The 24052-nt window shown below is 39.9% G+C and overlaps 1 protein-coding gene across 1 annotated transcript in view; it reads right to left on the reverse strand.

Moving 5' to 3' along the window:
• The window catches only part of APBB2 (amyloid beta precursor protein binding family B member 2), a 190240-nt gene that overhangs the window by 103020 nt on the left and 63168 nt on the right, over positions 1-24052 (reverse strand). Inside the window, exon 4 of the mRNA XM_075148973.1 lies at positions 14438-14547. Coding sequence (XP_075005074.1) covers positions 14438-14483 — 46 coding nt within the window. The 5' untranslated portion in view covers positions 14484-14547. The remainder of the gene's footprint in view (positions 1-14437; positions 14548-24052) is intronic.

Here is a 24052-nt window from a genome sequence, read left to right on the forward strand (position 1 = left end):
GAAAGCTTGACCTTATACAAGGTAGTTCTAAGGCACTTTTTTCATGTCTGATTCTGCTGCAGGCAGGCTTGGGGTCAGGAGAGATGCCCTTTGCAAATGCCTGGGAGTCCAGAAGTCATCCTTACCATCATTTCATTTTAGTATTTCACCTGTATCTCCGACGAGGAGGCCAGTCAGCTGTTGCCTCTTAACACCTGCATTTTCTCTGCTCTTTGTCTGTCTTTTCTCCCCGCCCTCCCCCCTTTTTTTTTTTGGAAGGGGGAAGTAGAGGGTCAGAAAGCAGGGAATACAAAAAGTATAGTATTTCACAATATTGTATTTTATTTCGGGGGGTGGGGGCAGAAATCCTTTGACAAAATATCCTGCTCTAAATTCAATCAACGTTAAAAGGGCTGCTCCAGAGATGAAGATGGCTCACTGTTTCTACAGCTCACAAAGTTCAAACTTAAGGATAAAAGGTACATCCTAGGGCAGAGTGCACATATTCCACAGTTAAATAAAATCATTCTTTTGTCTACTTGTTTCTGATTTTTATTAGCCAGGGGCACAGCTCACATTTTGAAAAATACTAAGTTTCTTGAGGGAACAGATTTTTAGACTGAAAAAAATAATCAAAAGTTTATTTTCTAAAAAACTATCATTTGTTCCTCTAATGCCTATTTATGGCTCTCACTAATCTGCACAAATACTCCACCTCAATTTACATACTGTAGTAGTCACTGTTGTTTGACACCTGGGAACCAAATTAGAGGCCAATTAATAAATCACTCCCACCTGCCACAGGCATGAAACAGCCTTTCTGTTGTTCCTAATCTCAGATATCACCAACTGCGTATCTTGCACATAAAACTGTATCTGGGGCTTATCCAGGAATGAAAAGCTATAATTTGAGCTAGCTGATGACAGATCATTCCAGCTGAGTTGTGCTGCATCCTTGTATATTTGATATATGACAGAAATGACTGCTGTACAGATCTACACGAGATTAAATATATGGGTTTTAAAAGAACATATACATAACCACAGAGTGAAAAGGAGCACTTCACAACATTACCTAAACGCACGCACAGTTGCTAGTGTTCCCTTCTCTTTGATGTGCTGTCAAAGCTGCACACTTCCAACCACCACTCCAGTTCATTTAAAATCAAGCAGACCAAGTACGCTCTTTGTTCCCTGAATCACCCACCTAGAACAACTTCTAAAACTGTTCAAAACAGAATTTAAACTAAATTTTACAAATTTTCATGTCTGCCATTTCCTCAAGCACCAGTCTAGACTAACTGCAAATTCTTCAGAAGACAGATCACCCCACGCACGCTGTGCAAAAGCCATCAGCTTAAGTAACAGCTAACAAACATCCTATAGACAATTTCAGCTTTAGCCACAAAAGACTTCTAAAATACAACCATCACATAATTTAAAGGAACTTTGTAAATGTACTTCTCAAATACATCAATAAATGTTGCTTTCTGCATCTTGCCTAAAAACAACGAAGTGTAATGCAAGCAAGGTCACATCTGATTCAATATAATGTTACCAAAGCACATGTTTTAATCTAAAAACACTAAAACACTAAAAACAGTTTAAGGACTGGCTGCTTTATATTTTTTCTGAATCAGTTAAAAGTCTGACAATCTGGAAGTCACATAAAAAATAAATTAATAGGGCAGGATAATTTTGACTCACTGCCTGAACTTTAGAATTTATGGAATTGCACAGTATCTATGGATTTCACTAGCTTATATTTTAATTTATGCTTCAGCAAATTAAAACAAGCCTTTTTTTTCATCAATAAATACAAATGCCACAATCTGGAACAAGACTGAAATTTATTCCTGTTCTTTGTTACATGTGAGCTGCTTCATGCAATGTTTGCTACTACTTTTACCACTGAACAAATTTCTTAAAAAATAATCTTCCTAGATAAAGCTTAAGTATCTGCCTGCCAGATTTTCTTTAGCCAGTCTCCTGCCCTTAGCATTTCACTTATCAAAAATATTGTAAGAATAAGCACATAGAAACATTAAAACAAAATTTATTATGTTTTACTAATCTGCTTGATCAAGCTCCCCCATGGATTTATGATGAACATTGGCACATTGATCAATGACTGAGCCAAAGACTCCAGAAGTCTTTATGACCCAAGCAGTGTTTGTAAGTTGGGTGCTAAGTTGGGTTGGTGTACGATCGTAAGCAGAAGAATGTCAAAATGAACCTTTCACTGGACACCACGTCCCCTCCTGACCCCCTTTCAAATGATCCATTGATCAAATCAATGAATGTGCAAACAGTACCATGAGGCACGCACAGAGAAGAGCGGGCTGTCCTCTCAAAGGGCAGGCGCCTGCTCGCTGGCTGTCACCCTGCACTCCCAGCCAGGCTCTGGGATACGTGCAGCCAGCATCCCTCCGCTCTCGGAAACAGATGTAAAGGTGGGAAAAAGGGAAGCAACAAAAGAGGCAAAAAGAGAATAAGAAATACAGATGGGAAGGGACAGGTCTTGCGTCTCAAGGGCAGAAGTTGCTACCAGACCAGGACTAAGTAAAGCGCTGGAAAACGTCTGAATGCAAGGAAATGCTTAAATGCACTAAAAAAAAATCCCTAGACTGTGTCGTAGAACGGCATAAGGAAGAAGAGAGAGAGCCTATCCCTCCTTCTTTATACAGGACACAGTGATGCTCGAAACACATCACTTTTCCCAGAGGAAGCACATCCCAACTTTCTAATTTAAAACTTCAAGGAAATGCAGTTTCTTCCTGTGCCTGTAATTTCAAGACTGACACTCCAATCACTGACTTCCCGTATCTCTTATTTTGTCTCTCCCACTGACCCTGCCTCCCTCGCCACAGGGGTACCTAACGCACACTGGTGCTGCGCCCCTCACCAGCTAACCAAAACTACGTGCCAGGGGTCCTGCACCCAGGCACCGCGCCGCAGGCAGTCCCTGTCCCCCCTGCTCGGGCAGCTCCTCGCGCTGCTGAGCCACTGGCAAGGACGACGCTACTGGCACAGGGCACCCTTTTTTCAGCTGCCTTCTGCTGAAAAGCAAACACACATAGACAAGCAGACAAGGAATCGCTGAGTTGATATGTATATCTCCGCTAAAGCAAGTGAATAGTGGTAAGTTATAAGCAAGTAAAAATAGGGTATTACAATGAAAAATATTGGACTCTGGTGAAAAACTAAGAATTATTAGGACACTATCATTACTGGGAATAATAATATATCATTAAAATGTTGGTGCTTAAAGACAGCACTTTAGGTAGGTAGAAGATCTGTCATAACAATTCATTAATGATTTTAGTTTGCTTACTTTTTAAAACAAATCACAGTCTCAACTGCATACTTAAAACATCTAGAAACGTATCTACAGATATAGATTAAATATACTTTCACCACTATAATGTGTTTAACACAAAGTAGTCCCAATTTTCTAAGCATCATAATAATACAGATAACACTATTACTTGAATGGCTTTTATTGATGTTTTTCAGTCTTGTCATAAACCTTACAGAGCTAGAAGGAGGAGAGAGAAAATGCCATTGCAAATGAGAACAGTGCATGAACGATTTGTCTTTACCTCTAATAAAACTTTTTTGCATTGTATTGTCTATAGGAATAGTTTTTAAAACGCTGAATAGAGAGTTTATTCAAAAAGGCACTGTTAAAAAGAAAAGAAAGTGCTTGCTCTTTTTCACGTATAAGTGCAAAATGAAAGCGAAATACGGGCCTGGGAAGAAGAAGGAGGAAAAGAAGAGGAAAGTTTCACATATTTGCATAGCAGAATCTTTTAAAGGGCATCTGACCTGGAAGTACTTCTGACATGGCTCACGGGGCGTCAGCAATGCATCAGGAAATAGATTATAATTTGAAATCTGAAAAGAGGGATCATTTAAGAATTAAAACCAAAGGAAAACACAAAATAAAAATACCACATTTCAGAAGTTCCTGAGAGACATTAAGCATTCTAAACAAAACCCAGAACGTAACAGTGAGGATCTTTTGAGCTTTCAGTGATATTTGACAGTCATTAAAGTACGGGAGAGGCTAGTCTACAGCAATGAGAACAAGTAACTAAAAATAACTATGACATATTTCTTAATGTATGCTTTACTAGGAGCACAAGTTCAACAATATTCTCCAGTTTTAATCAACATGTAGCAAAAACTTCATGACATTAGAAAATCTGGGTTTTTCCCCAATTACCCAACTACAGCTTACCCAGGAAACTACAGCAGCGTTGGTAAAAATAAACACAGCAGTAACGCATGTTCACATGAGAATTTGCAGAATGAGATTCAGCATATGAAACTAAGAAGCATAGTCCGCAGGGTTGATCCCACAGAAGGGAATCATAAAAAGCAAGCTAGGCAGCAAGCTTCTGTTCGGGACCCTTTCCTGGCTATCTTCTCATAAGTAAACCATTTTGCCTTAAAGTCTCTGGTTTGGGTGTGAATGGCCCATACACTGGGAGCCAAGGTATTTCTATGCACTTATGACTATTTCTACCATTGTGTCCAGGAAACATAGGAAAGAAAGCATACAAACATTTTCACACAGCAGATTTCCTTTCTGCAAAGACATCTGCTGAGTACAAAGTGTTTCATGACAAACTCAGGCCGTGGGGCTACAGCCTCAGGTCCTGTACACTTTGGGTCTAGTTAAAGCCTAAGCAGGTGGAGAGAACACCTCTGTTATACAATGATTGCAACTCAACACTAGCTAACTCCCTCCACTTCAAAGGGTGAATCCCAGTGTTAAAACATTAATTCTTAATTAAGTATCCTAACACACCGCCTTCTTAACATCTGCATTCTTCAACTAGGACCAGCTAAATGGTAATAGTTAAACAGCTGTCAGCCGAAAGCATCCTAATGAAGTCTACATCTACATTAATGTAGCTGAAATGAGAATCGGGACTAGAAGGTTTCACGTCAAGTGTCCTTGCGCTCCTTTTTGCCTACATATCTACACAAATGCCAGGGGATGTTAAACACTTTCAGAGGGGAAAAGGAAGAGGGACAAACACTTGAATGAAGTGCTGTGATAGATCAGAGCAATCAATGATGTTCCTACAGCCAATGGTTTTCTTCTCACTGCTCCTCCAGCAATGGCATCTCTGCTGGACTAAGAACTTGGACGCTGAAGAGAGAAAGCTCAGCAAAGCCAGGAAAACAAATTCTGATGGTGGGCAGAGCAGTTTTGGGAACGCAAGAGCAGGAAAGGAGTAGGGTACAAGGAGCTTGCATGTGCGCTCTCAAACCTGTCTGCAGACTCCTCCACACAAACCTCAGAGATGCTGAGGATGGGAAGGACCTCTCGAGATCTTTTAGCCCAACCCCCCTGCCAAAGCAGGGAATCACTGCTGCCTTCTCCACACCGCCCTGGCTCTGTCCTTGCATCACAACAAAATCACCTCTTCAACCTGCTTGCTAAATGCAGCTTCTCTCATTTCCAGCTACTTCTGCTTCATCTAGTCATACTGAAATCACCATCCAGTAACCAGCTTTCTGTCCTGGCTCCTCTTCCCCAAGAGGCACCCTGCCAGCCCCTGCTGCCACAATAATTACATTTTTCCTTTTAGAGCTAAACATGTTGCCAACTGACTGCAACAGCCTAGCAGCAGTGCTGTCTCTGTTCTAGTGATGCTCTTATTAATGGAAATCCATAATGCTGATCTGTCTTTAAATAACTTTATTAAGGAAAAAACAACTTCAGATCCTGCAATGAGTTCTGGCACTCAAGGGGAGTACGTCTCCCCATTTCCCATTTTTTCCCTCCCCCTTCCCACACAGCCAGTCAAATTCCTTATTCAGCAAAAATTTGGGAACAGGATGCCTCTCGGAATCAGATTCTAACAGCTACAAAGGAAAAAGAAAAAAATAAAAATAATAATTAAAAAAATAAACAGGTTAAAGCATTGCTCCTTTACTTATAATTTTATTAAGATAGATGCACCTAGGTAATCAGTGTATATTTGACTATCTGATTGAAACTCCATGTTGCAGATGATTTAGGTCATTCTCTTGCTACTAGAGTATTCTTAAATCAAGTGATCACTTGGAGAAACAAAGAGCAATTGTTTCATTTACATAAGGCATAACCATGACATGCAAGCACGACTAATCCTGCATTTAGTAAAGGAAAAAACAAGACGGCATACTAAGTCTTTTCCAAATTCAATTTTGTCCCTTTAATTAGATTTTCCCCCCGTGCAGAATGTAACAGTCTGGCATGCAAAAACAGAGTTGTCAAGGCAAGAAGATGGAGCGTGTTTTATCTATTGGCTACTTGCAAGCACAGATAATAAGACCTTCTGTCATCGGATCTATACATTCACAGCGACATTTGCTAAGTAAACCTCTCTCATTTTTTCTAATCCTGTTGTGCAAATTAAACTCCTGAGCCTTAATGTTCTTTTTTTTTAATCTATGTATAAATTACTCAACAATAAAGACCACGCCTCAGACTTATTTGTTAATTACAAACAACTCTACTTTAAATGCACGTGCTAATATAGGACAAGCATAAACTTCATTCTCTGTTACACAGAGACACAAACTCAGAAATTGTAACTTAAATTGCTGCAACTGAGATGACGAATAAAGCAAGAAGGACTTGGTCTTCCATATCCTGCAACTTCAATCTCCAGTGCCATCCAAAAATAACTCTTACCAAGTCTGAAGGTAAACAATGTGTAATTAAACCTGATCAGAATTACCAAAACCAAAGCATGATGCCATATGAAAAAGAAAGCTAGGATAAGCTGTCTCATGGAAAAAAAGGCAATCAAAATGCTTTGTAGGACAGGCAGCCTACCCATATGCTTAATGGAGTAATAGAAAGGAATCAATGGCCACAGATTTGGCACATAAAATAACTTAGATGATTAGTCTGAGTTCAGACCATGGATTTTTCAGCCCCACATAAATTTAACTTGGATCATTCGACAGCTCCTAAATCAGGAAGCAGAACTATTCAAAAGATGATCAATTCCTGAAAAGGTTAAAAGAAACCCGCAGGGTCCAGCACCAGCTTTCGAGCTGTTCATAATGGCACTAGCCCAATACCAGGCTCCTTGATCAGGAGACACAGGCACCGAAAGTAGGAAAGAGATTAAGCATAGGTCACAGCATTATTAACAGAAGGAGCAAAAATGTTAACTGAGCCCCTGTCAGATGCAATGGATGAGTAAAGTTCCAGCACAGATACTGTGCTGGACAGGAAAAAAAAAAAAAAATTGAATAGATGATTATCATTAACCACCTCCCACACATCTTGTCTGTGGCCCTGCTATTTATAGCTTGCAAACACTCGACTGTTCCCGCAAAGCCTAGAAACAACACCACATACTCCTGAAGCACAATCCACTTCCCCGAGAACAACTAACTGCATGCACATAAATACAGACATTTCAGCTTCTCTTTCTAAACTAATATATTTTAACAATTAAACTTCTGATGGCCTGGTATCATGATTTCACCTGCTACAACTTCACCTGCCCTCTGAATTACATATAATAAATTTATGGCTGGTTACATATTAAGCTCTTACCAAGGTTATCCAGAAATGTTTTTACCCTCAAATTACCCAGACTGGTAACAATAGTTTTGAGCACCTATTATCACTGCCTCATAGCTGAGATCTTAAAATGCATTTGAAAGAGCATGGTACACCAAAATTGTTTTCTTGTTACTATAAGGTTGTACTTGGTGTCAAACTGAGCTCTAGAGATGAAAATCTGAAAATTAAATAAATGGAAAATAATCTTTCAGTAGACTCTCTAAAACTCTATATGAAAAGAAATAAAGAATAAAAATATGTGTATATCAAGTCTCAATATAAAGAATGAAAACCTCTAATTTCATTAATTGGTAAGCGTTTGCAAATAATTTCAAATTGCTAACAGTAAGTTGAGACCTGTGAGCAAAACTAAAAAAGTCTAAGCCTTAGTAACAGAACAGAGCATTAGATTGATTGCCAGGTTTTGCAAAATGAGACTATCAGGGCTCTCAAGGAGAGGAAATCAAGATTTTGCACATTGACAAGATTGCTTCTGTTTCACATACATTAAAAACATGCTGTATCTCACCTAAATAAGGCTATCATGTGTGCACTTTTAGCTACATCTGCTAAAACTGTCTTAAAGTTGGATTCATATGTCCTACCCACATATCCCTTGCTCTCAGTAATGGAACAGGATGCATTTCAGAGCACAGGATGCATCAAACCAGAAAAGGTCTCCACATTTCTAGTCTGTTTTTCCATTAAAAGCTGAACTAAAATAAGGCTCATTACCCAAAGAGCTACATCTCAGCAAGGCTGAAAGTTGCCAGCAAAGCTACATATTGTCTTCAACTGAACTTTAATGGGACAAATCAGAAATACTTCAAAACATACAAACAGTTTATAAACCAACTGTTGCAGCACTGCTTAAGCTGACAGAATGCTGAGAGATGACTAAAATGGCCATACCCTACAGTAACTCTCCCAATGTAATTATGGTACTAGAATACAGGAATAACTTCAATCTTGGCCTGCTGTAGCAAATAGAGCTCCTTGAGAATGCTGTTGTACTAACGCTGAGAAACTTCTGCGCATAGTGCTCATACATAAAACAAAACCACATGCTCATAAATAAAATCAAAGTATCATTATTTGCTTTATGGTCCCCATAAACTAAACAGATCAATCCATAATAAAGTGGAAAGAGAACATAACAAAAAACCAACTGCACTTACTGGCATTTATATTAAACTGAAGTGCAGCTAAAAGTGGGCTCAGCTTCAACAAGAAGCAAACTTGGCTGTAGACATTGAACAAGTGGAAAAGAACAAGCTAGTAGTATTAGTGGCCTGAATTTCAACAAGGAGTCTTGAGTTCTTGATGTGCTTGCCAAAATCCTCTCCTCCTTTCTCCTACCTATAAACTCATAGATCTTCACAAGGCACTTTAACACCAAAGGAACTGGGGTTCCTGCGAAAGGGGACAAACACGCAGTGCAAATCCAGTACCGTGGTGGTTCTCCATGAACATCCACAACTTCAAGCGGAGTTACCAGGAAACCTTCAGCTTCAGAGCACTCTACCTCTGGTTTCACCATGAAGAAGAAATCGACCTGTCAGGGTCTCTGGGTAAGGGTACTACTTAACTATGCTAAGAAATAAAACCAGAAGTGATGATACGCATTCGGAGTAATACACAGTTCTTAAAGAAAGCTTTTTATCTGCAGGCTCTAAGTCAGCTCCTATCTGTGGAAACCAGGATGTGTTTTGGGGCTTCACAGGACCACCCAAGAGGCCGCGATGAAGTTGTTCTGCAAGTCTCCACATAACTTCCTAGGAAAGGTAGAAACCTAAACAAGACAGGCTTTAACAGGGAGAGCAACATATGTGTCATTGGGTGCTTTTGTAAATTTTACTCCATGAATCGTTTGTATTCCCACCTTTTCCTCAGCTAAGCAACAATTACGTGGAGCTTTTCAGCAACTTTACAGAAAACTGTCCCCCCTGAGCACAACCTGAGCAGTGCTAAAGCTTGAGTCTCGTTTACACCAAGATATCTTGCTCAGGAAAAAAAAAGGTCAGGAGATACAGGGCAGGATTTTGCAGATGTAGAATTTTACTGGGATGCTTCTACCAAGAGTAGCACAGTGGATACACTCCTCCTTGGGGGTCAGGGTTCCTCTTTGGGTGAGTTTTCTGTTACTCTGGAAGTGGCTCCAAGCCAAGCCCACAGTGCCACTCCACGGTACGTTTTCACACCAACACATCTTGGGCTAACGATAGCAATCACTGGCACTGGCTGCAAGACTGGGAGTTTGGGTTTTTTCCAGGGGTTTGCTGTTATTTATAGTGTCACCATTCTCGCATTTGTTTCCTTATTTCACTGCAACAAAGCTAAGACTTTCCAGCTGTCTCACTAAGCAACAGCCCCCTTGCAAGACCAGCAGAGGGAGACTGCCCCAATGCAAAGAAGGTTGCAGCTGGGCACTCCTTGGGAAGCTGAAGAGACACAGGCAAAGCAGGAATTTTAGTATTCTTGGAGGGAAATCAAACACCAAGTTTATAAAATCAACCTTGCTCTCTCTGCCCTCAAGTATATTGAATTATTTATAAGACCAGCTCTAGCATGGGAGATGATCAGGAAGAACCGAGACTCAAACCTCTCCTCCCCTCTGCAGTCCAGGGGAGTGCCTTCCCGTGAGGGATATTTCCTTTCATTCTCATCCTTGATTTATGAACATTTCATCAAAATGGTATTTCCCCAAAAAGGTTTACTTGGGGGGAGGAGGGAGGAATCACCCTCCATCAGAAGTTTCTGAAATAAAACTCCAGTCATCTCTAATAATTGTATTGGCAGAATTATATCAATAAATCATTCCATATGGACCCTAGTCTGAGTCATTTTTAAATAAGAGATGCCCAATAGTTCAGGAAAAAAAAAAAGTCCACCTCTGCCTGCCACAAATCAAGAAGGTGACTTAGGGGTGGGAGATGTAGCGCCGTCTTCCGTGTGCAGCGAGGGCTGGTCGCGGATCTCCAGGCGCAAGCGGGTCCCTTCCTCCCGGTGAATGCTGACGTGCCACCACAGGACGGCACCTCCGCCCTGGCACACTCCAAAGGTCAACAAGTGCTGAAAACCACCACCCACAAACTCCTGCATTTCCTCACTTCCGATGTCTTCTGAAAAAAAGAGGGCTTTTCTTTTAAAAGCACTCTCACAAAACTGTGCATTTCATTATTATTATTGCTTAAACCCTTCCTGAGCATTTAATGCCAACAGAATGGCACTGGAACCAATTTCATTTTCTCCGAAACACTTTGCTCAGATTTCAACATTGTACAAAACACTTCAACTAACAAATAAATGAATTATGGTGGGGACAGGATATGCATGGACAACCTCTTAGTAAGTTTTTTCCAGACATTCAAAACCCTTTTACTCTGTCCACAGTCCAAAAAATTTTTAGCCACAGTATGAAAGAAAAGTTGAGGCTAACTAACAACACAAACAGTACCGTGTCTTCAGGAGAGCTGCTGCAGCCAATGCAGAAAAGTGGGGTTTATGAGCAAATATTATAAAATAGAAATATAAATGAAGCTCAGGAGAAATTAATGAAAAAAGTCTGTTTACAAAACCTAGCTTCTCAGTAGCTGGAGAATGTACGTCCTTAGTCCGTATTTTTCACAAGGAAAGCACAGAAAAGAAAAAATAAAAACCAACAAAACAGCACACGAGGGAGTGTTAAGTCAGGACAAGCAGTGCTAGACAGAGCCAGGGATACACCCAACACTGCTTTGCTTATTGTCAGTAATCAAGGGAGATCACTGCTCTTTAATTACACTTTTAAAAAGTCTAAACTAGCATGCACCTGTTAAATTCACAGCTTTCAATTTTACATTTTAAACACCTTGCTGTGCCTGACATTTTCAGCACCTGTATTTCAAATACATTTCCTAGCACTGGGCTTCAAATAAGCTGTTTTCTGTCTAAATTGTTACGCGTTTCCTTGAATATAAAACCTTTTGCTACTCTCCTAAGACTACGCAGTATTATATTCACTAAATTTATGAAATCATTCGACAATACAGTCAATGTCATAAATGGATGAAATATTATCTCACCACGAAAGAAGCAATACAACTGCCATACTCCACACAGACCTAATTCTTCCCCTCACAGACTTTATTTAGGTATATACGTACGTAGAGACAGACGATAAAAGTCAGGGATTAAGGCTTGACGCTGCACCAAGTCCTTAATGGTACAACATTAAGATTGCAACAACTGTGAATGTGAAATACAATAGCTGCGATGGTGCAATTACTCATTATTTATGCAAAGAAAACAAAAGCAAAATGATGTATTTTACCAGCACTTCCATTGCGATCTAATCTGCTATCAGAGATTTCATTATGATCCGCATTTCCCAAAGACTGGGCAATTTCAATGCTGTTATTGTTGGATGCCCAAAGCACTTATTATGTTAGGCACCGGAAAGTTGCACAAATCATACAGTAACAACACCAAAAACTACAGCACGTTTCCTGGCTTAGAAAGCCTGACAGGTTAAGGAAAGGGAAAACTTGGCTAAACAAAAGCATAAAGCAATCATGAAGTAGATAATTTGATATCTCTGCCCTCAGACAGAGGGAGCTCTGGCGCCAATTGATTCTGATGCAAGTTTCTGCCCTGGCAGATGATGGGAACCCCAGCGTTTCCCCAAGCAAACAATTCCAGCTCTTCACTATCTGCAACTGCTCAACTAGACAACAGGAAAAACATCCTAAGCTCTTCAGGTAAGAATTTAATGCACGTTACGTATTCTGTCTAAGTAGAAATGGGAAAGACTTGATTACCTACCTCTACACTAGATCATTTTAAAACTCTGAGCTTCAAGCCTAGGCACGAGACATGGATATCATGCCCTGCAGTACGCCGAGAGGCCAGGTTTGAAGGCTAGTGTCTAGATTTAACGTCAAGTGATTCAAACAGATCAGTCCAATTCTGCACTCCAGCACTAGAGCACCAGAGACCTGTCAAAACTGTAATAACCATTTATTTCCCCTGTTCTAGTATAGACAATATCCTGATATTAATACCCAAGACAAACTCTTTGGAAAAGTAGTCTCTAAACTGGCTCTAATCATAGAATCATAAAATAGTTTAGGTTGGAAGGGACCTTTAAAGGCCATCTAGTCCAACCCCCCTGCCATGGGCAGGGACACCTTCAACTAGATCAGGTTGCTCAGAGCCCCGTCCAGCCTGACCTTGAATGTTTCCAGGGATGGGGCATCCACCACCTCTCTGGGCAACCTGTGCCAGTGTTTCACCACCCTCATCGTAAAAAATTTCTTCCTTATATCTAGTCTACATCTACCCTCTTTTAGTTTAAAACCATTGTCCTGTCGCAACAGGCCCTGCTAAAAAGTTTGCCACCATCTTTCATATAAGCCCCCTTTAAATACTAATAGGCCGCAATAAAGTCTCCCCGAAGCCTTCTCTTCTCCGGGCTGAATAACCCCAACTCTCTCAGCCTTTCTTCACAGGAGAGGTGTTCCATTCCCCTGGTCATTTCTGTGGTCCTCCTCTGGACCCGCTCCAACAGGTCCATGCCTTTCCTGTGCTGAGGGCTCCAGAGCTAATGCACCATTTTAACACACATCTTCATGACACCTATGACTAGTCTGCAGCAGAGAGTAAGCATGCGTTACTACTTCCTAGGATTTAACCTTGGCGTTAGGGAAAATCCCACAAAGTCAAGTTCTGAATACAGGACCTCACCGCTCAGCTCCTCATATCTGATGGCAAAGACACTCTGTGAAGTCCCTGTCCTACCACAGCTGTAAGCTCTCACTGATACAGGACCTCACCGTGCAGCTCCTCATAACTGATGGCAAAGCCACCCTACGAAGTCCCTGTCCTGCCACAGCTGTAAGCTCTCACTTTAGTGAGAGTAGTTTACTACTTGCATCAGCCAACGCAAGTATGTGTGGAGCTGGATGTCTGAAGTGATCGAGGCTTTTAAAGAAGTCTTTAAAGGAACAGAAAGAACCGTACAGAAGTGAGAGATTCTTAAGCTGGCTTTGATGCCAAGAAAAGCCACATGGGATCATGTTCTTCTGCTACAGCAGAAAGAAGAGTGAATACAAAAGTTAACCTACCACAGCTTCACCTCAGCAGCCTGAGGGATCAACAGAAAACGCACGAGGACTGGCAGCAGCATTCTGGAGTCAGGGGGCTACCCCATACAGCTCTTCAGGGAAGGTCACATCAGCTCATTTCACACAGCCTGCACTGCGGAACCACTGCGGTGTGGTGGCTGCCATCTGCACTAGCATGAGAGACGTCTGCTTACTCAATGGCAGATGCAGGTGATAAATTTTAGGAGTTGCCTTTGCGCTTTTACAGAAGACAACCTTCAGTAAGAGATAATGTAATATAATGCTATTGGATACAATTCAGAGGAAAAAACAACGTGAATAGTATTGAACTCAAGCATATAAATAATCTGAACTGGAGACGTTAGTTGCAGTCTTAAGCAATTAAAGCTATAGTGCACAGTGACATTTTAGGATAAGCTCAAGTAGTTTGTTAATTTGAAGGTATCTCGTACTAAAAACTTGGGATGGGAGTGAAGAGGAATAGCAGCTAAACTTTTGAACCCTATAATAAATGAAGTTGCAGATCTCGAACAGCACACTATAGAAGACTTGGTCAAGTCACACCGCAAGCCATTTTTTAAAGTTCTAGAAAACACCTTTGCAGTTTAAACATAAATCAATATACTTACCATTTGGGTACACACACAGGAGAGCTGGCATCGATTAGAATATGTCATCATCCTTTATAAGTACTATTTCAAAATTTATAAACTTAGCAGCCTTCAAAAGTAATAAAGCGACAAATAAATTAGACCAAATGCATACATACATGAGCTGCTTGGCCGATAGTGAGCCCCCGGGTACCGCCTGCCCATAGTGCCAGTCAGCACATTACCGCACGCTGTCAGCTGCTTTCAAAGTACAGATCGAAACGCTTAACTGAGGGAGAAGAGAAAAAAAAAGTGAAGATTTAGTACAACAGCTGTATCTTTTTCATTAAAATGCTAATGACCCCTACAAATTTCAGGATAACTACATCTATAAATTATTCATAGTCATGTTGTCAGAGGAGATGAACTGTTGTGCTATACATGCAGCACAAATTTATTATTAGTGGTTGGCCTCCATTAATAAGCTCACATAAATTTTAAGGCACAAAGAAGTCTCAGGTCATACAGTAGCTTCTTTTGGCCCATAATACAGACAGAACAGCAAACATTGCAAGAAAGAGTTTGGTTTTGGCTTTAAATACAGTTAGCCAGTAGGTGAGATTTAATAACAATGTCATCTCAAATTCTGTGAAGCAATCATTAAGCAACAAGTTTATGAACAGTTTGCTATAGAAGCAAAACTTACCTGTGCTACATAACACTGATCGCTTATTTGTCCCTAAAAACAAAGAGTCTTTACAGGAATGCAGGCTATTTATTAGTGTATCAGTTTTCTGGAAGTATCAAAAACCCAAGGGGGACCATGGGACCATGGCAGACTCTACTTAAAATGACTTAAAATGCAATCACATAAAATTGCTACAGCCTCTGTGGATTACTTCTGAAATACAGACACCTACAAGGCTCCGTATCTGCAGTGCAAAAAACAGCTAAAGATCTCCATTCTTTCCCAAATCAGTGCTGACAAAGCGTGTCCTGTTCAACTCTCCTCAATGAAGAAAGTTCAGTGAATCTATGAGATGGTACTCTCTTGCAACAAAAAGGAGAATTCTGGCTGTTAAAATGAAAATCGACTAATAAACAGTAAAATCAACAATCAATCAAAAAACCCTGCATTTCTTTTGCAGGGCGATGTGTGACAACTCCTTGCCATGGGCCAAACAGACCTTTTCAAACTTCTGTGGTGGCCTACTAATTCAACACATTAGAATGTTGTGTAAGAAAAAAAGTTGCAGATGGCTGCTTCCCCTTTCCTGATCGATATGAATAAAAAAAAAAACCACACCAACATATTTATTAGTAGAAAAAAATTAAGTCTCCCCTCACCCCAAATTCATTAACATTTTTACTCCCCTCAATTACCTACGCACCAATTTCATAATTCATAGCAGAGTACAACAGAACAGTCCTTAGCTGCGCAAGGATTAAAAAAAAATTTACTGAGGGGAAACAAAAATTGTAACTCGATGACAGTATTTACAATTTTTTCCCCTCGCTTGTGAAAGAATTTGATCAGTATGTATGGAGCTGCAAGATTACTCATTTTTCGTAAATGCATTCTTGTCTTTCTAGAAGGTGTACACTTTTCTACAGCGATAACACTCACTAAATTATATCAGATGTCTACACTTGAGACACGCTATTGCTTCCCTACCTAGCAGCACAGCATTAGAAGGGGCCTTCTGCGCCATACCATAATAAAAAAACCTAACAGATATAAATTAAAAATCCTAAACCCACAATTATGCTCTCAAACAATTGAATTAAACTAGAGTATGGTTTTCCTAAAGAAGTGTGCCCACCATGAAAATAAACCACTCTTAGGAGAGGCCAGGTGGGGACCCAAAGGTACAACCATTTTAAACATGACATTTTAAAACCCCAGAAATCTCAGTGGAAAACACAACATAAAGATATATTCTCATTATAGCAAAGGTTTCATCAGTTACTGTATAAAATGGGAACTGCAAAGATTCACCACCTGGATTAAAGCCAACTATCAAAAGTCAATTTAGAAGCAAGTGCTACACAGTAAGTGAAGTTAAACTGCCCTGCAAAACAATAGTGATACTGACTGTACGTACCAGCAGGGACATAGCCAGATCAAGACAAACGAAGATGCTGCATGGGTTTGGTTTTTTTCTTTTACTCAAGAACCATCTTTGAATTGTGACCAGAATAGCCAAAGCAACCTGCCTTTTAAACACCTCTGCTCACCCAGGTGAATCTCGGAGGGAGTCCCACAGAAATGTGAGTGACCTTGTTGGTATCCAAACGCCATAGCTAAAGCATCTGAAAACTAGCACTTATCTTCCATATACAGTCATGAGAATAGTAAACAAAATGGAAGGAGGTCTCAAATATTCCTTTCAAAAGATCCAAGTACAATGTATGTACAGGTTTGGGGTTTGTTTTGTTTTTAAAAGTACACTACTTAGATATCTGCTACTGCACATAAACCTGAGTTAAACCTGAAAGTACCTAGTATGTCAGATCAGGTCGTCTTAGTATTTGTTTTTAACCTGCTCACTCACATTTGTTTTGTAACAAATGCGTTTTGTAACAGCTTTCTGGGTTTTTTTAATCATTATTCTACTGCAAAATTGCTTTAAAAATGTTTTATGGTGATTTTTACATCTTTATAGTTAAATTAAAAACTATATACACACAAATGCACATATAGCCTTATGGTTTCTCTTCAGGAAATGTTTTGATTTGGCTCTGCCTGAAGATTTATTTTTTGTCCTTTCTTGATGATCTTCCCCGATTCATTTCAGGTGACCAGCCCGACACTGCAAGCAATTACAGAAAACCATGGAAACAAAACCTGAGCACTATCACTGCATACCTGCCACCCAGGGGAGCACCTGAAAGCACTATCCACTTCACCTAATGCCAAGTCTTTTCTAGGAGCTGTGGTGACAGAGCTACCAGCTACTCATTATCACACATAATGAGGGCATAAATCATCTTGCAGAGAGGCCTGCCATGACTTTCAGCTGAGGCTGTCATCTTCCGAAGCCATTTTCTTCACCCAGCTTCTTTTGTTGCAGCTCTTTTACATTTCTTAGTTTTTATAACTGCTACATAAGTTTCATTTTACTTGTATTAATCTTTTGACACCACTAAAAAAAAAGAAAAACTAAATTCTGGTGTCTTTTGTTTGTTTTTTTTTCTTTCTTTTAAATGAGAGAGTCAAACCAAGAGTTATGTCCATATGGCAGGCACGTAAGATCACGTTTGCTTGAACTAATTCCATTATCTTTTGTTTGAGAACAAACAACTCAGTCCAACCTCCATACTTTTAATGGACATTAAACCTTTTTTGGGTTTCACCCAAATTTATTTGTTCACGCATGCTGCTGCTTATGAGGGTATTAAATGGCCAGGTGACGACTCGACCTTCCCTGGTTCTCTAGAAGCAACATCTGCTATAAATATGTGTGTGTTCAAACACCATTTTAAGTGCATTCATACTGGCTGCTCTAATCTCATACAATAGATTGCCAGCAGACCTACCCTCACATGCCCAAGAAAAAAGATAGGAAAGAAAAGAGATGACTGCAGATTACCTACAGAAGTCATCCAAGTGTGACTACATCATTCAATGCTCGGAAGGAACAGCTACACACAGCAGGGAAAGAAAAAAGGTTATTGCATTTAGTTTCTCAAGGGACACCTACCCAAGAACTTACATTCCAGTACTCTCTGGGTGATATTCTGACAAACAACACAATCCCACCTTTAAAGTCTTGCTTTGAATACCAGGAAATAGCCCTGCTACGGAATGGTAAGAGGAATGCTTTGCATTGTTTTAAAAACACAGGGGCCACAGGTCCTATACAAAATAGGCCCACTATAGCAAAGGGTTCAGAGACTGAAAGAGGCTGATTTAAAAAAAAAAAAAAAAAAAAAAATCAGCCTGTAAGGCTGGTGGATGGCTCATTTTGAGGTAAGAAAGTGTATTTGTATATGTATGTACATATTTGCATATATAATGCAAATATGCTTCCCGTAGTCAACTGCTGCTCAGTTTGCCTGCATTCAGAGCAGCCACTCGGAGCACCACCTGTAGGACAACATTAGCAAAACCCAATTTAAACAAGCAAGCAAAGTGCGCAGCCAGGCCATTAGGAATTTGTGCTGCTTATTTCCGGAGACACATACAGAGATGGCACATTAATTTTCTGTGCTGGGAACAGCTATCGGATGCGGATCTCCCATGCCAAACTGCCTACTGGAGAAAGCATAATGTTGTCTATTTGTCTAGCCAAATATCTTCTATCATTGTGAGTGTAATAACCTCAAAAAAGGTCAATGATTCATATCCATTATTCTTTATCCAATAACTACCACCTTTTTTTAAAAAAGGTATTGTCATTTCAGGGATTTTTTTTTTTTTAAAAAGTCTTCTGTTACCCAAGAGACCTATCCGCGTTTTCCAGTTTTGTCTGGAAGCACTCACATCCAGAAGGTTACGCTTTCCACCGCCTGGCTTTGCCCAGAGGCAGGAAGCCGCCCTGCTTACCAAAGGACTCGCTCCCCGTCATCCCCGCTCGCTGGCGCAGGATAAAAGCCTTCCAGGAACCGGAACGACAACCACAACCCTACGGCCAAGGGGATGTCCTGCCTTCACTCCAGCCCTGCCGCACCCGCCATGGGTTTACCACACTTGGACCTGTTTGGGATGCAGTGCAATCCAGACACCAGATATGCTCAGAGACCTGGAAAGTCCTGTCCTGCCCAAAAAACCTGGCAACTCCACAATTTCTCCTTCCATCAAATTCACACTACTCAAATTCTTGTTTCTTGTAACCATTCTCGCTTGCAATTCTCTGTCCTGTATACTTTTTGGCTACCTTTGTGCTTCTAACTTCCCCCCTAACAAGTTCCTGTTTGGATGCTTTCCCTCTTCTCCATTTTTGAGAAGTCCTTCGTTAGGGCTTTTCTTATTCTTGGTCATCTTTTCCAGGTAGTGTGTCACCTGCCCACTTAGTTGAGGTTCCCATAAACTACGTGGGGATGGACGTTACTACTTCCCACCCTGTTCTGGGGGATATAATCAATGTTAGTCACTTGGACAAAATTCCTACCGTGTCCCTAATTCATATTTGAGGCTTGTCATAGAGTTCCTAACTCATCAAAAACGTGTTTTTCTGAAATTTAGCATTTCAGTACAGCAGCCAGATCATGTAGAGCAAGCTGAATTCAAGTCATTCATGGTCCCCTGACCCTGATCCCCTGCACAGATGATACTCCTTTCTCAGTAAAACACATCTGCTTTTTATATTTATTTATTCTACATTAAGTTATCTTAATGCAGATTTTGTTCAATCAAACAGTAAAAGAAAGCATCAGGACATTTTTTGTGCAACTATACAGTCCATATATATTTTAACACAAAGAAAAACACTGTGTATAATGTTGAGTTTGTTATAAATGAAGATAACTTCATTCACTCTGATGCAGCTATCTGAACTGATACCAGCTAACAATCTCAATTTTACTTGCTCTTTGGGGGAATTTGTTAAGTTAGAACTAAAGTTGCACACGTAAAGGGATGGGGAGCTGGGGGGGAAGAGTTCAAAGTTAAGGCTGACAAGACCACTACTGCCATGCTTTGAGTCTCTGGGGTTGCAGCGAGGTCGGGCTGTGTGCCAGAAGCAAGCCTGCCAAGCCGTGGAGCTGTGCTGGAGTGCAAAGGCATCACACGATCAAAGCAATCATCGCCAGGTAACACAGATCTTCCCGTAAAGCCTAAAACAAGAGGGCGATATTTACGGTTGCACTGATGCATTCTGAATCTCATTTACACCAAGATCCGTGAAAAGCATCTTTCAAAGCTGACTGTCAGGTAACAGCAGTAATTCTAAATGAGAAGGTGCTTATTTCTTCTGAAGTTAGAGATGCCACTGTGCTTTTGTTTTCTGTGGGAAGCTTTTCAAGCACAGCTAGGTTTTCTGTTACAGCATTTCATCACTACTCTCCACTTCCCCCGGTAGATCTTGTAGGAATGAACACAATGTTGCTGCTGTCCTTCCAAGAATGGATGCAAAACTTGGAAGCTGAGACAAAACAGAACCGGAAACTCCAGAAAAATATCATTATTTCTGTTTGTCAGCTCTCAATTAACTAATGGGATGAGCTACAGCTTCTCTCTTCAAACTGATATATCTGCTAAACCAAAACTGTTCAGACAGAAAAAACAAAAACAAAACCACCACCTTCTTCATCTTGCTGGTATCCTCCATTAGATACTGAAATGTAATTTAAGAGAATGACTTCATTTTATTACTCAAGACAAAAATTCCGAGTTTACCCATCTTGCCCATTTGCATCTAAATGATCTAATCCACACTCCCTGTGTTTTACCCTTCCACAGCAGCAGTGAGCACAGCAGAACCCATGTACTGCCAGAAGACCAGGATTTCAAGCCATGGCTGTTTCTAACTCCCATGGTTACTAGAAAGCCCTCAGAAGACAAGCTGAGCGTAAGATATAACTGAGGTGTGAGGACAGAAGAAGAGAATTGTAAAGCAATACAAAAAAACCTGCACTGATATTTCTTTAAACAGTTCCTTCTGGAACAGTTGTTCCACCACCAGCAGATACCTTCTGTGACTTTCTTCATTGCTGTCCCAAGCAGCCTCCACTCTTTCTATCTTGAAAGCAAAATACCAAAACAAAATCACAACAATTCTGTTCATATCTTATTACTCATTCCTCCTGTCATCAGAGTTTCCTATTTTTACCTAACCCAAGCGCATTATATCCCCAGTCTGCAATGCAACAGTCACATCATTAGCTGCTGCTGCTCCTTGGGGACCTGGTGGTAGCAGATGCAGTAACAAATGTAGTGCGGGTTGTATTTTGAATAATTTACCCTATCATTTTTATATATATAAAGATACATAAAATATACACTTGTTATATAAATATATATGTTTTTATATATGAATATATAAAGCTTTTTATATATTTTATGTATTTATATAATATATAAATAGATATTATTTATATATATTTATTTTTGTGTGTGTGTAACTGCTTCCTGACCATTGGACAACCAGCTAAAATACAATTTAATTTACAATTCACAGCAGAGGAATGACGCTGAAGCAAACTGTTACATTAACAAAATGTTATTTTACCTGTGGCAATGGAAGCCTGTAAGACACTAACACAGGCTTCCTCCATGCTTGATTTTTTTCTCAGACACAGTATACAAACTTCAGCAGCTCAGACAAGCCCAAGTATCTTTAGTATTTGTCAGAGACCACAAAACCAGGAAGACTTAGGGAATGGACAATTATCAAAGCTATTGTACAGGAGCTTTGATGCACTGAGGGAAGCACAAAATGTTTACCTCAGAGGAGTTAACAAGAGGGAACACAAAGAAAGGTTCAGTGGAAGCAAACTGGGAACTTCTCCTTTTGATACAATAAGAGGAGAACAGAAAATACAAATTAACCAAGAGAGTGGAAAATATCGGATGATAAAAGGAAATTTCAATTATCATCATCATTAATGATCTTGTCACAAAAGGTGTTAGTGAAATCTGCTGGTGACACAAAATTTGGATGCTCTGCTGCAAGGAGAAAGATGGAATCACCAAAAGGAAAACTGGATGCTGAGAAGGACCATATTAGAAATGTAATGAAGTGAAGTAACACAAAGCACAAGGTCACTCACTCAGGGCATTCACCAAGAAATTCTACTGTCAGTGTTGGGCTGTGATGCGAATGTTTGGATGTGACGGAAGAAAGAGACCCAGCTACATCAGCAGGATACTGACCTGCTCTGAGCTTCCAGTGCGATGCATGCACGGGGGAAGGCAAACACGTCCTCTGGTTACAGCCCTTCCTGCAGAGCTAGGAAAACACTGACACCATCGTGCGAGGTAATGCCCAGACCTCACCTGAAACAGCCCGGTAGCATCTGGTCCATTGCACACCAGGGATTAATGGAAAACACAGAAAATTGGAAGATAATCAAGGTACCAGATTTCTGTCTTGTACAAGGATATTAAGGGTTTGGCTTACAGCAAAATGAAGGCCGAGAGAAGCAACAAAAACTTTAAAGTGTAATATTGGCACACGAAACGAGTGCATATAAACAGTCGTTGCTAAATTTAGGCTGGAAATTAGAACATACCTAACATCAGAGAAAGGTGGTCCAAGAACAGCCTTCCAAAAGGGTATAAAATCATCTAACAAAATTCTCTTAAAAGTTATGAATTGTGTAATATGATGGGGGTAAGCATCTGAATGGGAGATACTTTCCTCTGATGCATTTTGGTTTGGGTTTTTTTTTTTAATTGAAAAAAAGAGCATCAACAATTTTTCTGTGGAATTCACCACGAGGTTAATGAGAATCTAAACAACCACCTCTGGACAAAAATCCAGCAGGGTTATAAAACTGCATCGTTAGTGAATAACAAGAATATCCAGAGTACAAAGTTTTTTAAAAAAAACAAAACAAAACAAAACAAACACACACAAAAAAAAAAACACAAAAAACAAACCAGCAAAAACCAAACACCTAAGATTTGGGGTATCAAGTTTCAAAGGATAAGATGGCTTTCATCTAATAGCATTTGGAAGAAACTTTGTGAACAGATTTTTCACTCTGCCTTCTGCACAATTTCTTGGCCGCCTTACTTCTCTGAAGCAGTCGAAACCAGGAATGACTGAAAGCAGATGAACTATTTCTGAGGTACGATTCAGGATTTTAATTTCTACTACTTTTTTTTTTCCTTAAAAAGCCCCTTTTTCTCGGTGCAATTACCAAGCGCATGTCTGAATGTCTCAATTTGCCATAAACTGGAGAACAGCTACAGCTCTACCAGCATAAGCAGTACACTTCTTTTGCTGCTGAACTGAAGGAAGGACTGGAGACTTATTTGCAGGAAGCAAGCAACTCATTTACATTTTTGACAAGAAAACAATTCAGCCCTCTGGGGTTTTTTTGTTTTGTTTTTTAACCCACAGGGATATGAAGAAAAAATAAATTGAAAGTCATGAGGAACTCAGACGGACAACAATGCTGTAGTATCCAAATAGAGTACACAAAATAAACCTCTCCTTTCTTTCCAGTTTTGGCAGGTTTTATGGTAGAGCCATTCGATACAAAGAGCTCTCATACAACACCTCTATTGACTAAACAGTTGTTCATCAGCCATAGAAAACCCCTCAGCATTTTAGTAAATAAAGAAATGTTGGAAAGAGTAATTTTTGCAGCATCATGGGAAAAATATTACTTTAAGATCAGTTAATAAAACAAGGAAATAAAAAGCTAGGGGTTTTTTTACGTCTTTCTAGAAGGAAGCTACACAAACTACCTCCATAGTGCTATAACAAAACCTCATGATTAATGTATCAGTGTCATACTGAAATACTTCTGAAAAAGTTAACAAAGTAGTAATTACACTGAAAATTATATTGGAGTTTTTGTCAAAGCACTTGTTTAGCCTCACCTTCCCTCAAAAATAATGGCTACAAAAGACAGACAAATCATATAATGTAGGATTTGTAGTTTTTTTTAACTAAAAGAGTATTTGAAACCCATGTCTAGCACACTGAGATAAAACTTTGGTCAGCCTTTTTGGATGTTGAATGACATACAGACGTGACCCACCCTGCATCCGAATCCAGTTTTATACTAGTGTCAGCCACCAAAATCACTTGCATAAATAATAGAAGAGTAGTTGTGAGACAGGCTCTCGTTGGGGCTCTTTGATTCTTTCCTCAAAACTAATGATGACATGCATTTAG

The sequence above is a fragment of the Calonectris borealis genome, chromosome 4, assembly GCF_964195595.1.
Source record: "Calonectris borealis chromosome 4, bCalBor7.hap1.2, whole genome shotgun sequence".
In the NCBI taxonomy this organism is placed as follows: Eukaryota; Metazoa; Chordata; class Aves; order Procellariiformes; family Procellariidae; genus Calonectris; species Calonectris borealis.